The sequence below is a fragment of the Oryx dammah genome, unplaced genomic scaffold, assembly GCF_014754425.2.
Source record: "Oryx dammah isolate SB20612 unplaced genomic scaffold, SCBI_Odam_1.1 HiC_scaffold_1, whole genome shotgun sequence".
Lineage (NCBI taxonomy): Eukaryota > Metazoa > Chordata > Mammalia > Artiodactyla > Bovidae > Oryx > Oryx dammah.
Genome location: NW_024070185.1, coordinates 84,565,877 through 84,584,326, shown reverse-complemented (window position 1 = coordinate 84,584,326; position 18,450 = coordinate 84,565,877). Strand labels below are relative to the sequence as shown.

The window sequence follows — 18,450 nt, the reverse complement described above, 5'->3', positions numbered from 1 at the left end:
GTCTACTTGACAGGTCAATGGAAAATTTCCAAACTCAAACAAAGAGAGACCTAAAGATCTACAAAAAATTAAATAGAGCTTTAGTAAGTTATAAGGAAGTACAGGAGATCTAACACATACAGTCAAATTCCAGGAGGAAAAGGGAGATACTCAGAGTTGGGGGGAAAGGTTTGAAGAAATGATAGCCAAAATTTCTCCAAATTTGATTAAAATACAGTAATACCAATTAACGAATGTAAGTGAAAAGTGAGCAGAATAAATACAAAAGAAACCATGCCTGCTGATATCACAGTCAACTTGCTAAAAACTTAGGATAAACAGAAAAGGGAGGAAATAAAAAATAATGGCTGATTGCTCATCAGAAACAATGCAGAACAGAAGATGGGAGAATGGCGGCTTCAGTGCACTAGCAGAGAAAAATGAGATGTGAATCTGGAACTCTATACTCGGCAAAAATATCTTTCAAATAAAAGGGCCTATTAACCAAGAGACATAACATGAATGAATCTAATTATCAGAGTTTCAGAATATATGAACAAGAATTAACAGAACTAGAGGACAAAACAGAAAAATCCATAATTATAGTTGGAAATTTTAATACCTGTCTCTCAGCAATTAACTGAACTAGACACAATTTAGTGAAGAAACAACAGAAACACTAACCACACCCTTGACCCTTGGATAGCTGTAGAACAATATACCCAATAAGACAGCATGTATGTGTCAGCGTACATGGCAGTTCACCCAGACAGGCCATATGCTTTTCATAAAATAACTCACAATAAATTTTAAAAAGTGAAACCATAAATTTCTGATTACACAGAATTAAGTTAGAAACCAATAACAAAAATACATTTAGAACTTCTCCAACTGTTTGGAAATTAAGTAGCACACTTCTAAATAACCTTTGTGCTCAAAAAAGAAAATGTAAGAAAAATTAAATAGTATTTTAAGTGGAATGAGAAAACATAAAATATGAGAAATGAAAACAGGATACCCCAAATTGTGGAATGTAGCTAAAAGAATAATTAAGAGAGAACTTTATAGCTTTGAATGCTTAAATTAGATAAGATTTTACACCTTAAGAAGTTGGGAAAAGAATGTCAAGTTGAAGTAATTAGAAGCAAATACTAACGGTGAGAGAGGAAATCAATAAAATAGAAAACAAACAATAAAAAAATCAATAAAGCCAAAAGTTGATTCTTCAAAAATTAACAAAATTGCTGCTGCTGCTGCTGCTAAGTCACTTCAGTCATGTTCGATTCTGTGTGACCCCATAGACAGTAGCCCACCAGGCTCCCCCGTCCCTGGAATTCTCCAGGCAAGAACACTGGAGTGGGTTGCCATTTCCTTCTCCAATGCATGAAAGTGAAAAGTGAAAAGGCTAACACTGAGAAAAAACTGATTAAAAGAAAGCACACATTACCAACACCAAGAATGCACAAGGGGACTCACCAAAGACTTTGAAGATGTTAATGATAATAAGAAATTTATGAACAAATAAATGAACATACCCAACAACTTAGAAAAAAATGATAAATGACAATATACCAAAATAAGTACAAATAGGAATAAAAACTCAGATTAGCCCCAAATCTCTTGGAGAACTTGGAGTTGTAATCAGAAACGTTCCCATGATTAAAACTCCAGGCCAAAATAAAAGAAACTGGTGAATTCTATCTAGTATTTAAAGAAGAAACTTCAGGAATTTTAAATAAACTCTTTCAGAAGATAAAGAGTAAGATGTACTTTCTAGTTCATCTCACAAGGCAAACGTACCTAGATACAAACAGCTGACAAGTATGTTCTAAGGACATTATAGGCCAGTAGACCTCCTGATCAAAAGGGCAACAGGATCCTCTAAACACTAGCAAACTAGACTGAGTGACATAAAAAGACAATATAGAAATGGGTAGTGAGCCAAAATGGGTTAACCCAGGAGCACAAAGTTACTTCATTTAAAAAACATTTAAAAAACAATTACTGGAAACACAGACTCAAAGAGAGAAACCATGTATTAATTTCAGTTAATATAAAAAGTCTTAGTCGCTCAGTCCTGTCCGACTCTTTGTGACCCCATGGACTGTAGCCCGCCAGGCTCCTCCATCCATGGGATTTTCCAAGCAAGAATACTGGAGTGGGTTGCCATTTCCTTCTCCAGGGGATCTTCCCAACACAAGGATCGAACTCAGGGATCAAACCCCGGTCTCTCGCATTGCAGGCAGACTCTTTTCCATATGAGCCACCAGACAAGCCCTAATATAAAAAAGGCAGTTGACAAAACCAATATTCATTCATTTTCAAAACTTTCAACAAAGAAAATAACTTTGTCATTCTAATAAAAAGGCATCTATGAGAAAGCCGTAATGAATTTCTTACTTAATGGTGAAATAAGGAATATTTTCCCCATAGATATAAGACAAAGATACCTGCTCTTATATTTTCTACCCAACATCACCTTGAAAGTCCTAATCATTACAAAAAGGAGATAGATAGAAGAGAGATGGTAGATAGATAGATAAATAGCTGACAGATTAGAAATGAAGAAATAAAACTGTCTTCAGTCATAGATGACACAACAACATACATAGAAAATTCTAATGAATATACTTAAAAACTATAAAAATTAATACGGATTTCATAAAGTCACATGATAAGGTCAATATAATCAATTATATTTTTACATTTGAGCAACAATTAGCAAATGAAATTTTTTAAAACATCATTTACAATAACATTAAAAATATATGGAGGAGTAGTCAAACTATAGAAAGAAAACAGAATGGTGAGTGTAAAGGTCTGGGGAGGGTGGAAATGGGGGTGGTTATTGTTGAATGGATACAGAGTTTTAATTTGGAAAGATGAAAATGTTCAAGAGGGATGTGATGATGGTTGTATAACAATGCCTATGTGCTTAATGCCTCTGAATTATGCACTTAAAATGTTTAAATACTTAGAAATAAACCTAACAAAATATGTACAAAACTTCCACACATAAAACTTCAAAATATTGCAGAGAGAAAGGAAAGAAAATCTAAATAAATAGAAATACATACCATGTTCATAGACTGGAACACTCAGTAGTTTACAGAAATCAAGTCTCACAAAGTGCAATATCACTCCATGAAAATGCTAGCAGGCTTTCCTCACACATTTTCTTTTATTACAAAATAAAAACTAACTATATAATGAGAAAATGTATCTTAACCAAGCAAGAAAAATTAACATCACCAATAAGGGGAAAACTGATGTAATATACCTTTAGATATGATACCCTGAGAAGAAAACATCACTTAATTACATTCTTATAAATAGAATGTAATTGTGAGTAAACATCAGTCAAACTGAAATTTAGAGATATTCTACACAATAAGAGCTCTTCACTTAGCAAAAATCTTAGTGCCATGAAAGGTCTAGGAACTATTGCAAAGTAAACAGGACTAAGGGAACATGGTGAGGAGCCTGTATCCAGGAGTAGGGGATCTAAAGAGCATTACTGGGACAATGAAAGATATTGGAGGATGAATGGTAATCCAGACACCCTTAAGATGAAGCTGTTGTTCTGTAAGGAAACATTGTTGGTTTTAGGGAGTATCCACTGAATTGTTAAAGGGCAAAGCGGTATAATGAATGCAACCTACTCTCAGATGTTTCAAAAAACAATAGTGGCAGCTACAGAGGGTATGATAAGCCTACAGCAAAATGACAAAAATTGGTCAACCTGGGTAAAGACATATGGGATTACTTATTACTATTCTTGTAATGTTTTCATCAGTCTGCAGTTATTTCAAAATCAAAAGTTAAAAACATCCTAGTAGGCACTTCGGTAGAAATTGACAAACTAAATCTAGAATTTAAATGGAAATGTGAATTTACTAGGGCAGCCGAAAAAACAATCATGAAAGAGAGTAGGAATAATGGAAGATTTCACATATTAATTTTAAGACTTATATTTATCAAGACAATATAGTGTTAGAATATAAGGATAGATCAATAGACCATAACAGAGAATTCCAAATGTATCTTCATATGTAGTCAAGTGATTTTCAATAAATATACTAAGGTATTTGAAGAAGACAGGATAGTCTTTTCAAAAATGATGTCAGAACAACTGGATTTTTGTATGGAAAAAAACAAACTGAAATCCATTAACTCACACCATACACAAAAATTGCTTTGGAGATGGATCACAGACTTAAACATAAAAGCTAAAATTAAAAGCTAGTAGAAGGATACACAGGAAAGTATCTTTATCGTATTTAGGCAAAAGCAAAGATTTCTTAGACATGACACTTAAATGAAAAAATGATAAATTAGACTTACCAAAATTAAAATTTCCTGCTCATCAAAAGAAAGCATTAAGAAAATAAAAAAGATAAACCACAAGCTGGGAGAAAACACTTTATATATCTGACAAAAGAACTTCCATAACTCAATAGGCAGACATACAGCACAGTAAAAATTGGACAAAAGAACTAACAGATACTCCACAAGTATGTCCTTAGAAGATGGTCCCATTTTCAGTGATTGAGGAAATGTAACTGAACCATGATAAATGATTGCAACAAAAGGTACTAGAATGGCTACAATCAAATGACAGTATCAAACTTTGGTAAGGATGTGGAGCAACTGGAACTCTCATATACTGCTGATGGCAGTGTAAAATAGAATGATCACTTTGAGGAAGAGTTTGGTTACTTCTTATACAGTTTATATATACACATACCATCTGACTGAGCAATCTCATACCTTGGATTTATCCTAGAAAAATGAAAACATGTTCCCTAAAATTAAACATCCATAGCAGTTTATTTATATAACTGCTCCAAACTGGAAGCCCAAATGTCGATCAACAGGTAAGGAACATATTGTAATATCTCATACAATAGATACTTATGAATAAAAAAGAGTAAACCACAGAAAGTATCTTTCAGATGCTATATTTTGTGAAAAAAGCCAAACATAAGAGTCTCCCAGGAAAATGTAAGCAGAAGAAGGCAGGATATTTTAGTTTTTTGTCTGTTTTTTTTTAAATTCATTGGTGGGCCCCCAATAGCTTAAACAGGGCCTGGCACATAGCTGATCCTTAATATAAAATTGTTTAAAAAAAATGAATAAATGAATTAATGATTTTCTTGAAAATTAGGCATCATAACTTATTCCTCTCTACTTCTGAGATGAAACACTTACAGCATCCAATTATACTGATATCATGTTTGATATCAGTAAATGTGAACTGAGCACATTCATTCATAAAATCAATACCAACATTCATGTCATGAAATCAAAGTCAGCAGAACCTTTCAGAAACACTGGATTTTGCAATGTCTGTCCTTAACACTGGGATCACAGCAGGCAGGGACACAGTGGCTCTGACGCTAATAGTTCACTGGCAAGTAAACACTCTCTCCTACCATGACTTTCGGGTGAATCTAGAGGTTAGTATATAAAAAGTTCTCATCCATGCATAACAGGACATATTAGCTTATGTGCTGAGTTGCTGTGTCCAATTCTTTGTGACCCCATGAACTGTAGCCCACCAGGCTCCTATCAAGAATACTGGAGTGGGTTGCCATGTCCTCTTCCAGGGGATCTTCCTAACCCCGGGATCAAACCAGGTCTCCCACATTGCAGGCGGATTCTTTACCATCTGAGCCACCAGGAAAGCCCAAGAATACTGGAGTGGGTAGCCTATCCTTTCTCCAGGGGATCTTCCCAACCCAGAAGTTGAACCAAGGTCTTCTGCATTGCAGGCAGATTCTTTACCAGCTGAGCTACCAGAGAAGCTCATACATGGGTTCAAATGAAAACAAAGAGTTGCTGGGAACGTTCAATGTGCTGCTACCGTCAACTGCTAATATTATCATTACTGCTAAGGCACAAACACTTTCATTTGTGTCACTATGAGATCTGAATTAAGGAGAGTGTGTGTGTATTCTCTGATTACTTTACCTGTGATTGGGTTTAGCCACTTACCACTAACCTCAAAATGAATTGTTTCTAACTTTTATTTAAGTTCTGCACTATGGGATTGAAGGGGAGTTATATTTTCCAGAAAAAAAGAACCTATCACAAGAAGTCACAGAGAAAAAAATTAGGTTGCCTTCTCTCCTCCTTCCAGCTCAATTTGATTGCATGCTAAGTCACTTCAGTCATGTCCGACTCATGGACTATAGTGAGCCAGGCTGCTCTGTCCATAGAATTCTTTAGGCAAGAATACTGGAGTGGGTAGCCATTACCTTCTCCAGGGGATCTTGACCCAGGGATTGAACCCAGACCTCCTGCATTGCAGGCAAATTTTTTTTACCGTCTGAGCCACCAGGGAAGCCCTCAATTTGATTAGTTGGTGGTTTATGAATTTAACATCAAATGCTAAACATTAACCTTTTGTCTGAGTTAGTTTACTTTTACCAACTTGTTAGTAAGGCAGCTTGGTTTCTCCTCAAGTCATTTTTAAATTACTGGCTAGTCAGTTGGCAGTTTCAGGTTTTTTTAAATTACTGGCTAGTCAGTTGGCAGTTTCAGAGTTTTATTTGTTTTTTTTTTAATAGTGCTATTTTCCTGTAATTAGGATAAAGTTTGAACTAGGCTTATGACAACTTCCCCAAAATAGCAATGGAAGGACTCTGAGGTACAAAATGGCTGAGTTCTGTTTAGACAGGCAAATTGTGAGGTGCCTGTGAATCATCCCCCTGGAGATGCCCACGATGGGGCCAAACTGGGGAGCCTGAGATAAAGAGACAAATCAGATTTGGAAATGGAGACGCCAGGGTCATGAGCATATGAGCGGAGAATGGCTGAAGCCTTGGAATTATCTGCAGGTTATGAAGCAATAAGTGCTCAGGACATGGCCTCAAGGAGAATGATTTCCCAGCGGCCAGTAATTAACATAACATTTAATTGTTCAAAAAAAAACAACACACTTTCCTTTAAGCAGATGTTTAGTGAAGCACATTATGCATGCACATACTTGTGGGCCATCATCAGGGTGGCCCAGGACAACCAACACAGGAAACACGAAAGCCCCGGAGCTCAGGCTTTGGGGAGCACCCCTGGACCACTGTCCTGCTAGCCCATCAGCTGACTTCAGTATCACTAGGCTACCCCAGCACTGCATGTGTGCGTCTATCATCATGAAAACAAAGCACTTTTAAAAGAGCAGAGAGAACTGAAACCCACACATGAAATGTGAGACACGCAGCCTCACATTAATCCCCTTGCATTACCAAAACTGCTACCTGAGTAAGCTATAATCACCCGGTCTTTGAACCTACATCTGTGGAGAAACAGCCTGTTCTTAAAGCCTTTGTTCTCCATATACACACCCGCCTCACCCTCCCTTCAAATGGAATGGAAGGAAAACAATGTTTTGATGGTAATAAATCCCTTAACCTCTGAGGATTTCCACCTCACCCCGCACCTCCTTCAACACACACAGACTGATGTCCAGTCAATTGCTGGTGTCTGTGTGTGTGGATGTGTGAGGGCAGTGGCCCAGGGAAGAGAGTGTTGAGCCCGGAGGGGATCATCCTTGTTCACAGTTCAGAACCAGCGTGCCCCAATGGCGACATGCTATACACAGGGATCAACCAGGGCTATCTGATTATTCACCATCTCAGTTCTCCATTTGTTGGTACAGGATATGCCAGCCGACCAACAGCAGAAGAGCTCGAACTACTGTGCGTTTTCTCAGGAAAGGGCCCAAGAGAACAGTCACAGAAAAGCTACAGATATTCCAGAGACAAAAATGGAGAACATGGATAATTCTGTTTTAAGCCTACTGATGCTCCCTCTTTTTTGTCTTTGTTTTGGTTAAGTTGCAGAGATATTATAAAGAAGGTTAAACACAATCACAGTCAATGGGAAGAAAAGAATAGTGGCCACAAAAAGACAACTGCCTTCGACCATGACATATCCAAATAGAGGGTCATATGCCAGTACAAAGTGAGCAGATCAACTCAGTAGCATATTAAAAGAATATGTCATTCTGACCGAATGGATTTCAGTCTAGAACTGTAGTTACTCAATAATAGGAACTCTGTTATATAACATCATATTAATACGTTGAAAGCAGAAAACTACACGATCACCTCTGTATCTGTAAAAGTAACTGCCAAAATCAAACCGCCAAGCAATTCTGATAAAAATACAAACTGGTAAAATTGAGATGGAAGAATAAAAGTTAACAGTCAAGATAATTTAGAAGAATTGGTGTAGTAATAGTGGAAGTCACTCAGTCATGTCTGACTCTTTGCAACCCCATGTCACATGTCCATGGAATTCTCCAGGCCAGAATACTGGAGTGGGTAGCCATTCCCTTCTCCGGGGGAATCTTCCCAACCCAGGGATCGAACCCAGGTCTCCAGCATTGCAGGTGGATTCTTTACCAGCTGAGCCGAGGTAGCTAGATTAGCCAGCTCAGGCTGCCGTAACAAAATAGCACAGACTGGGACGCTTAAACAATACACACTGATTTCTCACAGTTCTAGAGACTGAGAAGTTCAATATCGGAGTGTCACCCTATTTACTTCCCAACTTTCAGATGGCTACCTTCTCACTGTGTCCCCACATGGCAGAGAAAAGAGACAGAGATCTCTAACGCTTCTTCCTCTTCCTGTAAGGACACAGGTCCTGTTAGGTCAGAGCCTCACCCTTATGACCTCATTTAACCTTAATAACATCCTTTAAGATGCTGTCTCCATTACAGTCACATGAAAGAGGATTAATGCTTCAATATCTGAATTTGGTAGAGGCGAGCACAATTTAATCCACAGCAATTAGTGAGAATATTTCTCTACATACGGAATGAAGATATAATGTTAGAATATTGTGGTATTTATTCCAGGCACAAAAGCTACTAGAACAGAATCTAGAAGCAGATCTACACGTATAGAAATTTCACAGATGACAGAAGTGATATTAAATTTAATGATTACAGATAGGGCTATTCATTATATGGTCCCAAGGCAGTAGATCATTAAGACAGGAAAACATTATGGTAGAACCCTGGCTTATACCAGCATAAAAATCAATTCTAGATGAAGTAGGAACTATGTAAAATTATAACTTTAAACTCTTACAAAGCAATAAGGAAAAACAAATATCCCAATGAAAATGGACAAAATACAGTTGATTCTGGTTATGGGGTTGCTAGGAGTCACACACAACTGAGAAACTTCACTTTCCCTTTTCCCTTTCATGCATTGGAGAAGGAAATGGCAGCCCACTCCAGTGTTCTTGCCTGGAGGATCCCAGGGACGGGGGAGCCTAGTGGGCTGCCGTCTATGGGGTCGCACAGAGTCGGACACGACTGAAGTGACTTAGCAGCAGCAGCTGGTTATCTATGATGGTTATTTCCTATAAAGTCACCACAAACACTGAACTAGTAAATACTGAGCCATTGTCCCTAAGGCAAATAGAGAGAGAGTTTTCCATAAGTCTGTGATCATAACATTTTCATCAACCAATCAATACATAATCTTGTTTTATGAGTGTTTCTGTTTAAAGACATCTTATTTAATGTGGTTAATGATTCAATAATAATGAGCTCTCAGCCAACAGCACTTAACTCATGCGTAAATGACGCTTATCTAATGTATTTCCTCCATAAGGCACATCACAGCCTTCTGGTGCTTAGGAAAACAAGAAAGCACTTCATGCTGCATTGGGGCCACTCTAAACAGCAAAATCATCAATAAAAAGCACAAAATGTAAACAGACTCAAAAAAGGACGTGTGTGCACAGTAGGACAGCTGAAACAAGATGGCAGGCCTCAGCTGCGAATACATGCATTGGGCAACTCAAAGTTTTCACTGCTCTGTACATATCCATGAGTGACCATGAAAACATCCTGATTATTAATTTAGGGGTTACAAAGAAATTTTACTGAGTAAGAAAATTTACTAGTATTGAATCCATAAATAAGGTAAATGGACTGTATTTAAATTGGCAATCCAGTGATTATTAAACCAATACAAATATGATCAACTTCAATATTTACTGGTGAAATCTAATGTAAAACTACTATAAATTACCACTGTGGCCCAAGACATTGGCACAGTTTTGAGTGATGATAATACCATGTGCTGGGAAACATAAGGAAATAAGAAAATAAAAGCTTATGCTTTGCCAGTGGGACTATGAAATTCTTTATTACTTTTGAAGACAATCTTGTCATACCTTGGAGAAGGAACTGGCAACCCACTCCAGTATGCTTGCCTGGAGAATCCTATGGACCGAGGAGCCTGGCAGGCTACAGTTCATGGGATTGCAAGAATCAGATACAACTTACCGAATAGAGAACAATCAGTTCAGTTGAGTTCAGTTCAGTCGCTCAGTCGTGTCCGACTCTTTGTGACCTCATGAATTGCAGCACACCAGGCCTCCCTGTCCATCACCAACTCCAGGAGTTCACCCAAACTCATGTCCATCAAGACGGTGATGCCATCCAGCCATCTCATCTCTCTCGTCCCCTTCTCCTCCTGCCCCCAATCCCTCCCAGCATCAGAATCTTTTCAAATGAGTCAACTCTTAGCATCAGGTGGCCAAAGTATGGGAGTTTCAGCTTTAGCACCAGTCTTTCCAAGAATACCCAGGACTGATCTCCTTTAGAAAGGACTGGTTGGATCTCCTTGAAGTCTAAGGGGCTCTCAAGAGTCTTCTCCAACACCACAGTTCAAAAGCATCAGTTCTTCGGTGCTCAGCTTTCTTTATAGTCCAACTCTCACATCCATACACGACTACTGTAAAAACCATAGCCTTGACTAGACGGACCTTTGTTCTCAAAGTAATGTCTCTGCTTTTTAGTATGCTATCTAGGTTGGTCATAACTTTTTTTCCACAGTGTAAGCATTTTTAATTTCATGGCTGCAATCACCTTCTGCAGTGATTTTGGAGCCCCCCAAAATAAAGTCTGACACTGTCTGCACTGAAGTGATGGGACCAGATGCCGTGATTTTCGATTTCTGAATGTTGAGCTTTAAGCCAGCTTTTTCACTCTCCTCTTTCATCAAGAGGCTTTTTAGTTCCTCTTCACTTTCTGCCATAAGGGTGGTGTCATCTGCATATCTAAGGTTATTGATATTTCTCCCAGCAATCTTGATTCCAGCTTGTGCTTCCTTCAGCCCAGCATTTCTCATGATGTACTCTGCATAGGAGTTAAATAAGCAGGGTGACAATATACAGCTGTGATGTACTCCTTTTCCTATTTGGAACCAGACTGTTGTTCCATGTCCAGTTCTAACTGTTGCTTCCTGACCTGCATACAGGCTTCTCAAGAGGCAGGTCACGTGGTCTGGTATCCCCATCTCTTTCAGAATTTTCCACAGTTTCTTGTGATCCACATAGTCAAAGGCTTTGGCATAGTGAATAAAGCAGAAATAGATGTTTTTCTGGAACTCTCTTGCTTTTTCCATGATCCAGTGGATGTTGGCAATTTGATCTCTGGTTCCTCTGCCTTTACCGGCTTGAACATCTGGAAGTTCATGGTTCACATATTGCTGAAGCCTGGCTCGGAGAATTTTGAGCATTACTTTACTAGCAATAGTTTACTACAAAGAAAGTCTTCACCAATACCAACTGTAAAATACATTGCAAATTCACTGATAATAATACAACAAAAATCAGAAGACAACAAAAAACAAAAGCTCATATACCTGGTGGGGAAAAAGACAGAGCCAAAATGATATTTAGAGGAAACTTCATTGTTTTAAATGCATTTGTTTGAAAATTTAAAATGACTAATAAAGAAATTACTTTTTCAAGAAGTCAGAATGACACAAAGATCACTGGAACCACTACATACACATAAAAATGGCTCAATTTATTACAGAAAGACCAACCAAATCAAATGCTGGCAAACATTGCAGCAAACAGAATTCTTCTACCTGGTGGTTTGAGTACAAAGTGGTACAACTACCTTAGGAATAGGTCTAGTATTTCTTACAAAGCTTAGCATATACATATCTAATAAGTCAGCACTTTGACTTCTGGAAATGTATCTAACAGAAATGAAAATACTCATCAACTTGACCTCTGGAAATTTATCTAAAATAAATTAAAATATTCATCAACATGAAAAGATGCAATCTTCTCAAGTGTCCATCAACAGGAAAATGGATAAATCAAATGAAATAGTCACACAAGGGAATGCCTTTCAGCAATAAAAAGCAGCTGTCTACCAAAACATGTACCGCATAGACAATTTTGAGAATATTACGTCAAGTGAAGGAGACCACTTGACATTTAACTCAGGTGACCATTATACCCACTAATGTGGGCAGGAATCCCTTAGAAGAAATGGAGTAGCCATCATAGTCAACAAAAGAGTCCAAAATGCAGTACTTAGATGCAATCTCCAAAATGACAGAATGATCTCTGTTCATTTCCAAGGCAAACCACTCAATATCACGGTAATCCAAGTCTATGCCCCAACCAGAAACACTGAAGAAGCTAAGGTTGAATGGTTCTATGAAGACCTACAAGACCTTTTAGAACTAACACCAAAAAAGATGTCATTTCACTATAGGGGACTGGAATACAAAAGTAGGAAGTCAAGAAACACGTGGAGGAACAGGCAAATTTTGCCTTGGAGTACAAATTGAAGCATGACAAAGGCTAATAGAGTTTGGCCAAGAGAACACACTGGTCATAGCAAACACCCTCTTCCAACAACACAAGAGAAGACTCTACACATGGACATCACCAGATGGTCAACACCAAAATCAGATTGATTATATTTTTTGCAGCCAAAGATGGAGAAGCTCTATACAGTCAGCAAAAACAAGACCAGGAGCTGACTGTGGCTCAGATGATGAACTCCTTATTGCCAAATTCAGACTGAAATTGAAGAAAGTGTGGACAACCACTGGACCATTCAGGTATGACCTAAATCAAATCCCTTATGATTATAGAGTGGAAGTGAGAAATAGATTTAAGGGACTAGATCTGATAGAGAGAGTGCCTGATGAACTATGGACGGAGGTTCATGACATTGTACAGGAAACAGGGAGCAAGACCATCCCCAAGAAAAAGAAATGCAAAAAAGCAAAATGGCTGTCTGAGGAGGCCTTACAAATCGCTGTGAAAAGAAAAGAAGCAAAAAAGCAAAGGAGAAAAGGAAAGGTATACCCATTTGAATGCAGAGTTCCAAAGAATAGCAAGAAGAGATAAGAAAGCCTTCCTCAGCGATCAATGCAAAGAAATAGAGGAAAACAACAGAATGGGAAAGACTAGAGATGTCTTCAAGAAAAATAGAGATACCAAGGGAACATTTCATGCAAAGATGGGCTTAATAAAGGACAGATGGTATAGACCTAACAGAAGCAGAAGATATTAAGAAGAAGTGGCAAGAATACACAGAAAAATTATACAAAAATGATCTTCACAACCCAGATAATCACAATGGTGTGATCACTCACCTAGAGTCAGACATCCTGGAATGTGAAGTCAAGTGGGCCTTAGGAAGCATCACTACGAACAAAGCTAGTGGAGGTGATGGAATTCCAGTTGAGCTATTTCAAATTCTGAAAGATGATGCTGTGAAAGTGCTGCACTCAATATGCCAGCAAATTTGAAAAACTCAGCAGTGGCCACAGGACTGGAAAAGGTCAGTTTTCATTCCAATCCCAAAGAAAGGCAATGCCAAAGAAGGCTCAAACTACCCCACAATGGCACTAGTCTCACAAGCTAGTAAAGTAATGCTCAACATTCTCCAAGCCAGGCTTCAGCAATATGTCAACTGTGAACTTCCAGATGTTCAAGCTGGTTTTAGAAAAGGCAGAGGAACCAGAGATCAAATTGCCAACATTCGCTGGATCATCAAAAAAGCAAGAGAGTTCCAGAAAAACATCTGCTTCTGCTTTATTGATTATGTCAAAGCCTTTGACTGTGTGGATCACAAGAAACTGTGGAAAATTCTGAAGGAGATGGGGATACCAGACCACCTGACCTGTCTCTTGAGAAACCTATATGCAGGTCAGGAAGCAACAGTTAGAACTGGACATGGAACAACACACTGCTTCCAAATAGGAGAAGGAGTCCATCAAGGCTGTATATTGTCACCCTGCTGATTTAACTCATATACAGAGTACATCATGAGAAACGCTGGACTGGAAGAAGCACAAGCTGGACTCAAGATTGCCGGGAGGAATATCAATCACCTCAGATATGCAGATGACACCACCCTTATGGCAGAAAGTGAAGAGGAACTAAAAAGCCTCTTGATGAAAGGGAAAGAGGAGAGTGAAAAAGTTGGCTTAAAGCTCAACATTCAGAAAATGAAGATCATGTCATCTAGTCCCATCACTTCATGGGAAATAGATGGGAAAACAGTGGAAACAGTGTCAGACTTTATTTTGGGGGCTCCAAAATCAATGCAGATGGTGACTGCAGTCATGAAATTAAAAGACGCTTACTCCTTGGAAGGAAAGTTATGACCAACCTAGATAGCATATTAAAAAGCAGAGATATTACTTTGCCAACAAAGGTTCATCTAGTCACAGCCATGGTTTTTCCGGTAGTCATGTATGGATGTGAGAGTTGGACTATAAAGAAAGCTGAGCGCCGAAGAATTGATGCTTTTGAACTGTGGTGTTGGAGAAGACTCCTGAGAGTCCCTTGGACTTCAAGGAGATCGAACCAGTCCATTCTAAAGGAGATCAGTCCTGGTTGTTCACTGGAAGGACTGAATTTGAACCTGAAATTCCAATATTTTGGCCACCTGATGCGAAGAGTTGACTCATTTGAAAAGACCCTGTTGTTGGGAAAGATTGAGGGCAGGAGGAGAAGGGGACGACAGAGGATGAGATGGCTGGATGGCATCACCGACTCGATGGACATGGGTTTGGGTGGACCCCGGGAGTTGGTGATGGACAGGGAGGCCTGGGGTGCTACAGTTCATGGGGTCGCAAAGAGTCAGACACTGCTGAGAGACTGAACTGAACTGAACTGAAGGAAATCAGGTTCAAGTGTCTATGTGCTATAGGATTTCATTTTTATGCAGTTCTAAAATATGTAAACTTAGCTCATGGTAGAAAAAAAGTCAGGACAATCATTGCCTGGGCTGGTTGAGTAGTGATTAAGACGTTGCATCATGGACTTTCTAGAATTATAGGAATGTTCTGTGCCTGCATAAGGGTTTAGAGTGCAGAGGTTTTCGCATTTTTGGAGCTTATTAATAGAATACATAAGATCTGTGCATTTCATTGTATGCAAGTTTAACTCAAAAAGAAGAGATGAGAATAGTAAGTACACAGATGTTGAACTCTTGTTAGTGATTCCCATAATATTTCTAAGTGATATCATAATCCATAATAGTATGTAAAATATTTCAGGATAAGTGTACAAATATCTGCAACTTATTGAAATGAATAAAAAAATTAGATGACTGATGAATGGAAACGTATGTAAAAATAGCCTAGCACAGTAAAATGTAAATGGCAGGATCTCATTGGCAGGTATATGGATTGGATGTCCACCATAAAATTCTTTCTACTTTTTCATGTGGTGAAGTTTTCATAATAAAATGTCTTGGAAAAGAATATCTTAAAACACAAAGAAAGTGGTCCTTGATAGGACAATTTGATTTAGATATTAATTTTCAACCAAATTTATCTAAAAATTCATTGCAATTCTAATCAAAATAACATTGGAATTCTTCAAGGAAATTAGTGTGTTCTTTAACAAGATAACATAAACACCCATATAATGACTGGCAATTATTAATAAATGACAAAAATATTAACTTCTACGTAATCAAGAAATAAGATATTAATTTTTGTCATCAATTTCTGTGATTTTTATTTTTTCAATGTTTTAATCACTTCTTTTTTATTGAAATATACTTAATTTACAATTTGTGTAAGTTTCAAGTGTACAGCAAAGCAATTCAGTTACACATATATATTATTTTTTCAGATTCTTTTCCCTTACAGGTTATTACAAAATATTGAGTATAGTTCCCTGTGCTATACATTAGGGCCTTGTTTACCTATTTTATATATAGTAGTGTATATCTTGGAGAAGGCAATTGCACCCCACTCCAGTACTCTTGCCTGGAAAATCCCATGGACAGAGGAGCCTGGTAGGCTGCAGTCCATGGGGTCGCTAAGCGTCGGACATGACTGAGCGACTTCACTTTCATGCATTGGAGAAGGAAATGACAACCCACTCCAGTGTTCTTGCCTGGAGAATCCCAGGGACAGGGGAGCTTGGTGGGATGCCATCTATGGGGTCGCAGAGAGTCGGACACGACTGAAGCGACTTAGCAGCAGCAGCAGCAGCAATGTATATCTGTTAATCTGAAACTCCTAATTTATCTCTCCCCTTTCTACCCCATTATCCACGTTGATAATCATAAGTCTATTCTTTATGTAAATAAGTTCATGTGTATCATCTTTTTAGGTCTCACATATAAATGATATCATTTGGTATTTGTCTTTTTCAGAATTACTTCACTGAATATGATAATCTCTAGGTTCATCCATGTTGCTGGAAATGACACTGTTTCACTTATTTTTACAGCCGAGTAATCCCATTGTAGATATACCACACATCTTCTTATCCATTCATCTATCAGTGGACATTTAGGCTCCTTCCATGTCTCGGCTATTGCAAATAGTGCTGCTATGAACACAGGGGTGCAGGTGTCTTTTTTAAATTATGGTTTTCTCTGAATACACATCCAGGAGTGGGATTGCAAAATGATATGGTAATTGTTCTTAGCTTTTTAAGGAACCTCCACACTGTTCTCCATAGTGGCTGTACCAATTTACATTCCCACCAGCAGTGTAGGAGGATTCCTTTTCCTCTACATCCTCTCCAGCAAGAAATAAGACATAATTATTAAAAATAATTAAGAAACAAACAATGTGAGGGTCATGGGCAAAGACTATGAAGAACTAGCTGAGAAAGAAGCACCATAAGCTAGGAAATGTCTATCACGGCCTCACTGGTGACAGAAAGGGAGAACAAAGCAGTCAGTGTGTTTTCCACCTTCCGAGCAGCAGAAATGAATGGATGTGAGAATCATCTTGGAAGATAAGAGACATGGGTCCTCACACTGTGGCAGGGACGTGACCTTTGTGCCCCCCCCAGCCACCCGCCACTCGCAGGTCTTCTCTTATGAGAGGTGCACCCTGTGTCCCTGCCTGTCCTACTCCCCAGACTCTCCCCTAGAGAAAGTGTCCCCCAGCGTAACAAAGTGGCCACTGTGGATGTGGGAAACAACAGGAATTCCCACAGACAGAGAGCAGGAGAAAGACCATCAGGGAAATGTCAAACACACTGACACTGTTAATTAAACATGTCAAGTTCAATATTAATTTATGTGAAAGAGTGAACAGAAGTGAGATGGTGTGTTTCCCTACCTCAGCGCAATGGCCAGTGTTTATGAGGCTGCAGGGGGACACGGATAAGCAGACACTGCTTGGCTGCCCAACAGTGTCTGTGCCACTGCTCAGAACTTTGGCAGATGAAGCAACGGCCTGTCCAGGAAATGAGGAATCCACAGCCACTGCCAACCTCAAACACAGGGGCTGAAAAGAGTGATTCTCATGGACCTGTGAGGTCCAGAGGAGAAAAGATGCTGCATCAGCAAAAGAGAGGCCTGAGTTCACAGCCAGAACTTGCCCACAGCTAGGTGAAGACCAGTGAGCCAGGTTCTGAGCCTCAGTCTCCTCATCTCTGAAGTGGGTCTGAGAACCCCCCCCACCCCCACCCTCCCAAGGCTCCCTGAGCATACATTTCATAGACTGTAGCTGGTGATGCAGTTATAGGTGGTGCTGAGATTTCAGGGTAACTACCTCCCTGTTTGGGCTTCCCAGGTGGCACTAGGTGGTAAAGAACCCACCTGTCAATGCAGGAGACATAGGAGACATGGGTTCGATCCCTGGGTTGGGAAGATCCCCTGGAGGAGGGCATGGCAATCCACTCCAGTAGTCTTGCCTGGAGAATCCCATGGAGAGAGGAGCCTGGCAGGCTATAGTCCATGGGGTTGCAAAGAGTTGGACATGACTGAAGTGACTTAGCATGCACGCACTCACTTCCGGGTTTCAAATGTTCTTGGGACATCAGGGTCCTGGCAGCCCCGGCAGAATGGTCTGTACACTTACTCTGCCTCCTGTTGTCCTGTAATGTCATAATCTCTGAAAGCAACTATCAATGTTTTTATGGCTTTTTCCCTCACATTCAACATGGAAAATACAACCATTTTCCAGCCCAAAGCAAGCACATTGCCATCCCTGTGTGAAGTCTAGCCAACTTCTAGCAAATTCAGCAAAGACATATGTTTGCCCAATTTATAGCCTGGATTCTTACATAACGGAAGCCCACAAAGAATGAGAAAATGGTTTGAGGAAAGCAGATACTTACTGAAAGTTATGATTTGGGCTGTGTGTTGGACCTAAAAGGGAAAAAAAAAAAGACAAGTTATTAATACTTCATGATTTGGAA

General features: G+C 39.1%; 1 protein-coding gene across 2 annotated transcripts in view; it reads right to left on the bottom strand.

The window, feature by feature from the left end:
- ROR2 (receptor tyrosine kinase like orphan receptor 2) overlaps positions 1-18,450 on the bottom strand; it is a 238,249-nt gene that overhangs the window by 17,226 nt on the left and 202,573 nt on the right. For both annotated transcript variants that reach the window (XR_005721955.1, XM_040245952.1), the window contains exon 4: positions 18,370-18,400. Coding sequence is in view for 1 of the 2 variants with exons in the window: in XM_040245952.1 (XP_040101886.1) it covers positions 18,370-18,400 (31 nt within the window). In the remaining variant the exon portion in view is untranslated. The remainder of the gene's footprint in view (positions 1-18,369; positions 18,401-18,450) is intronic.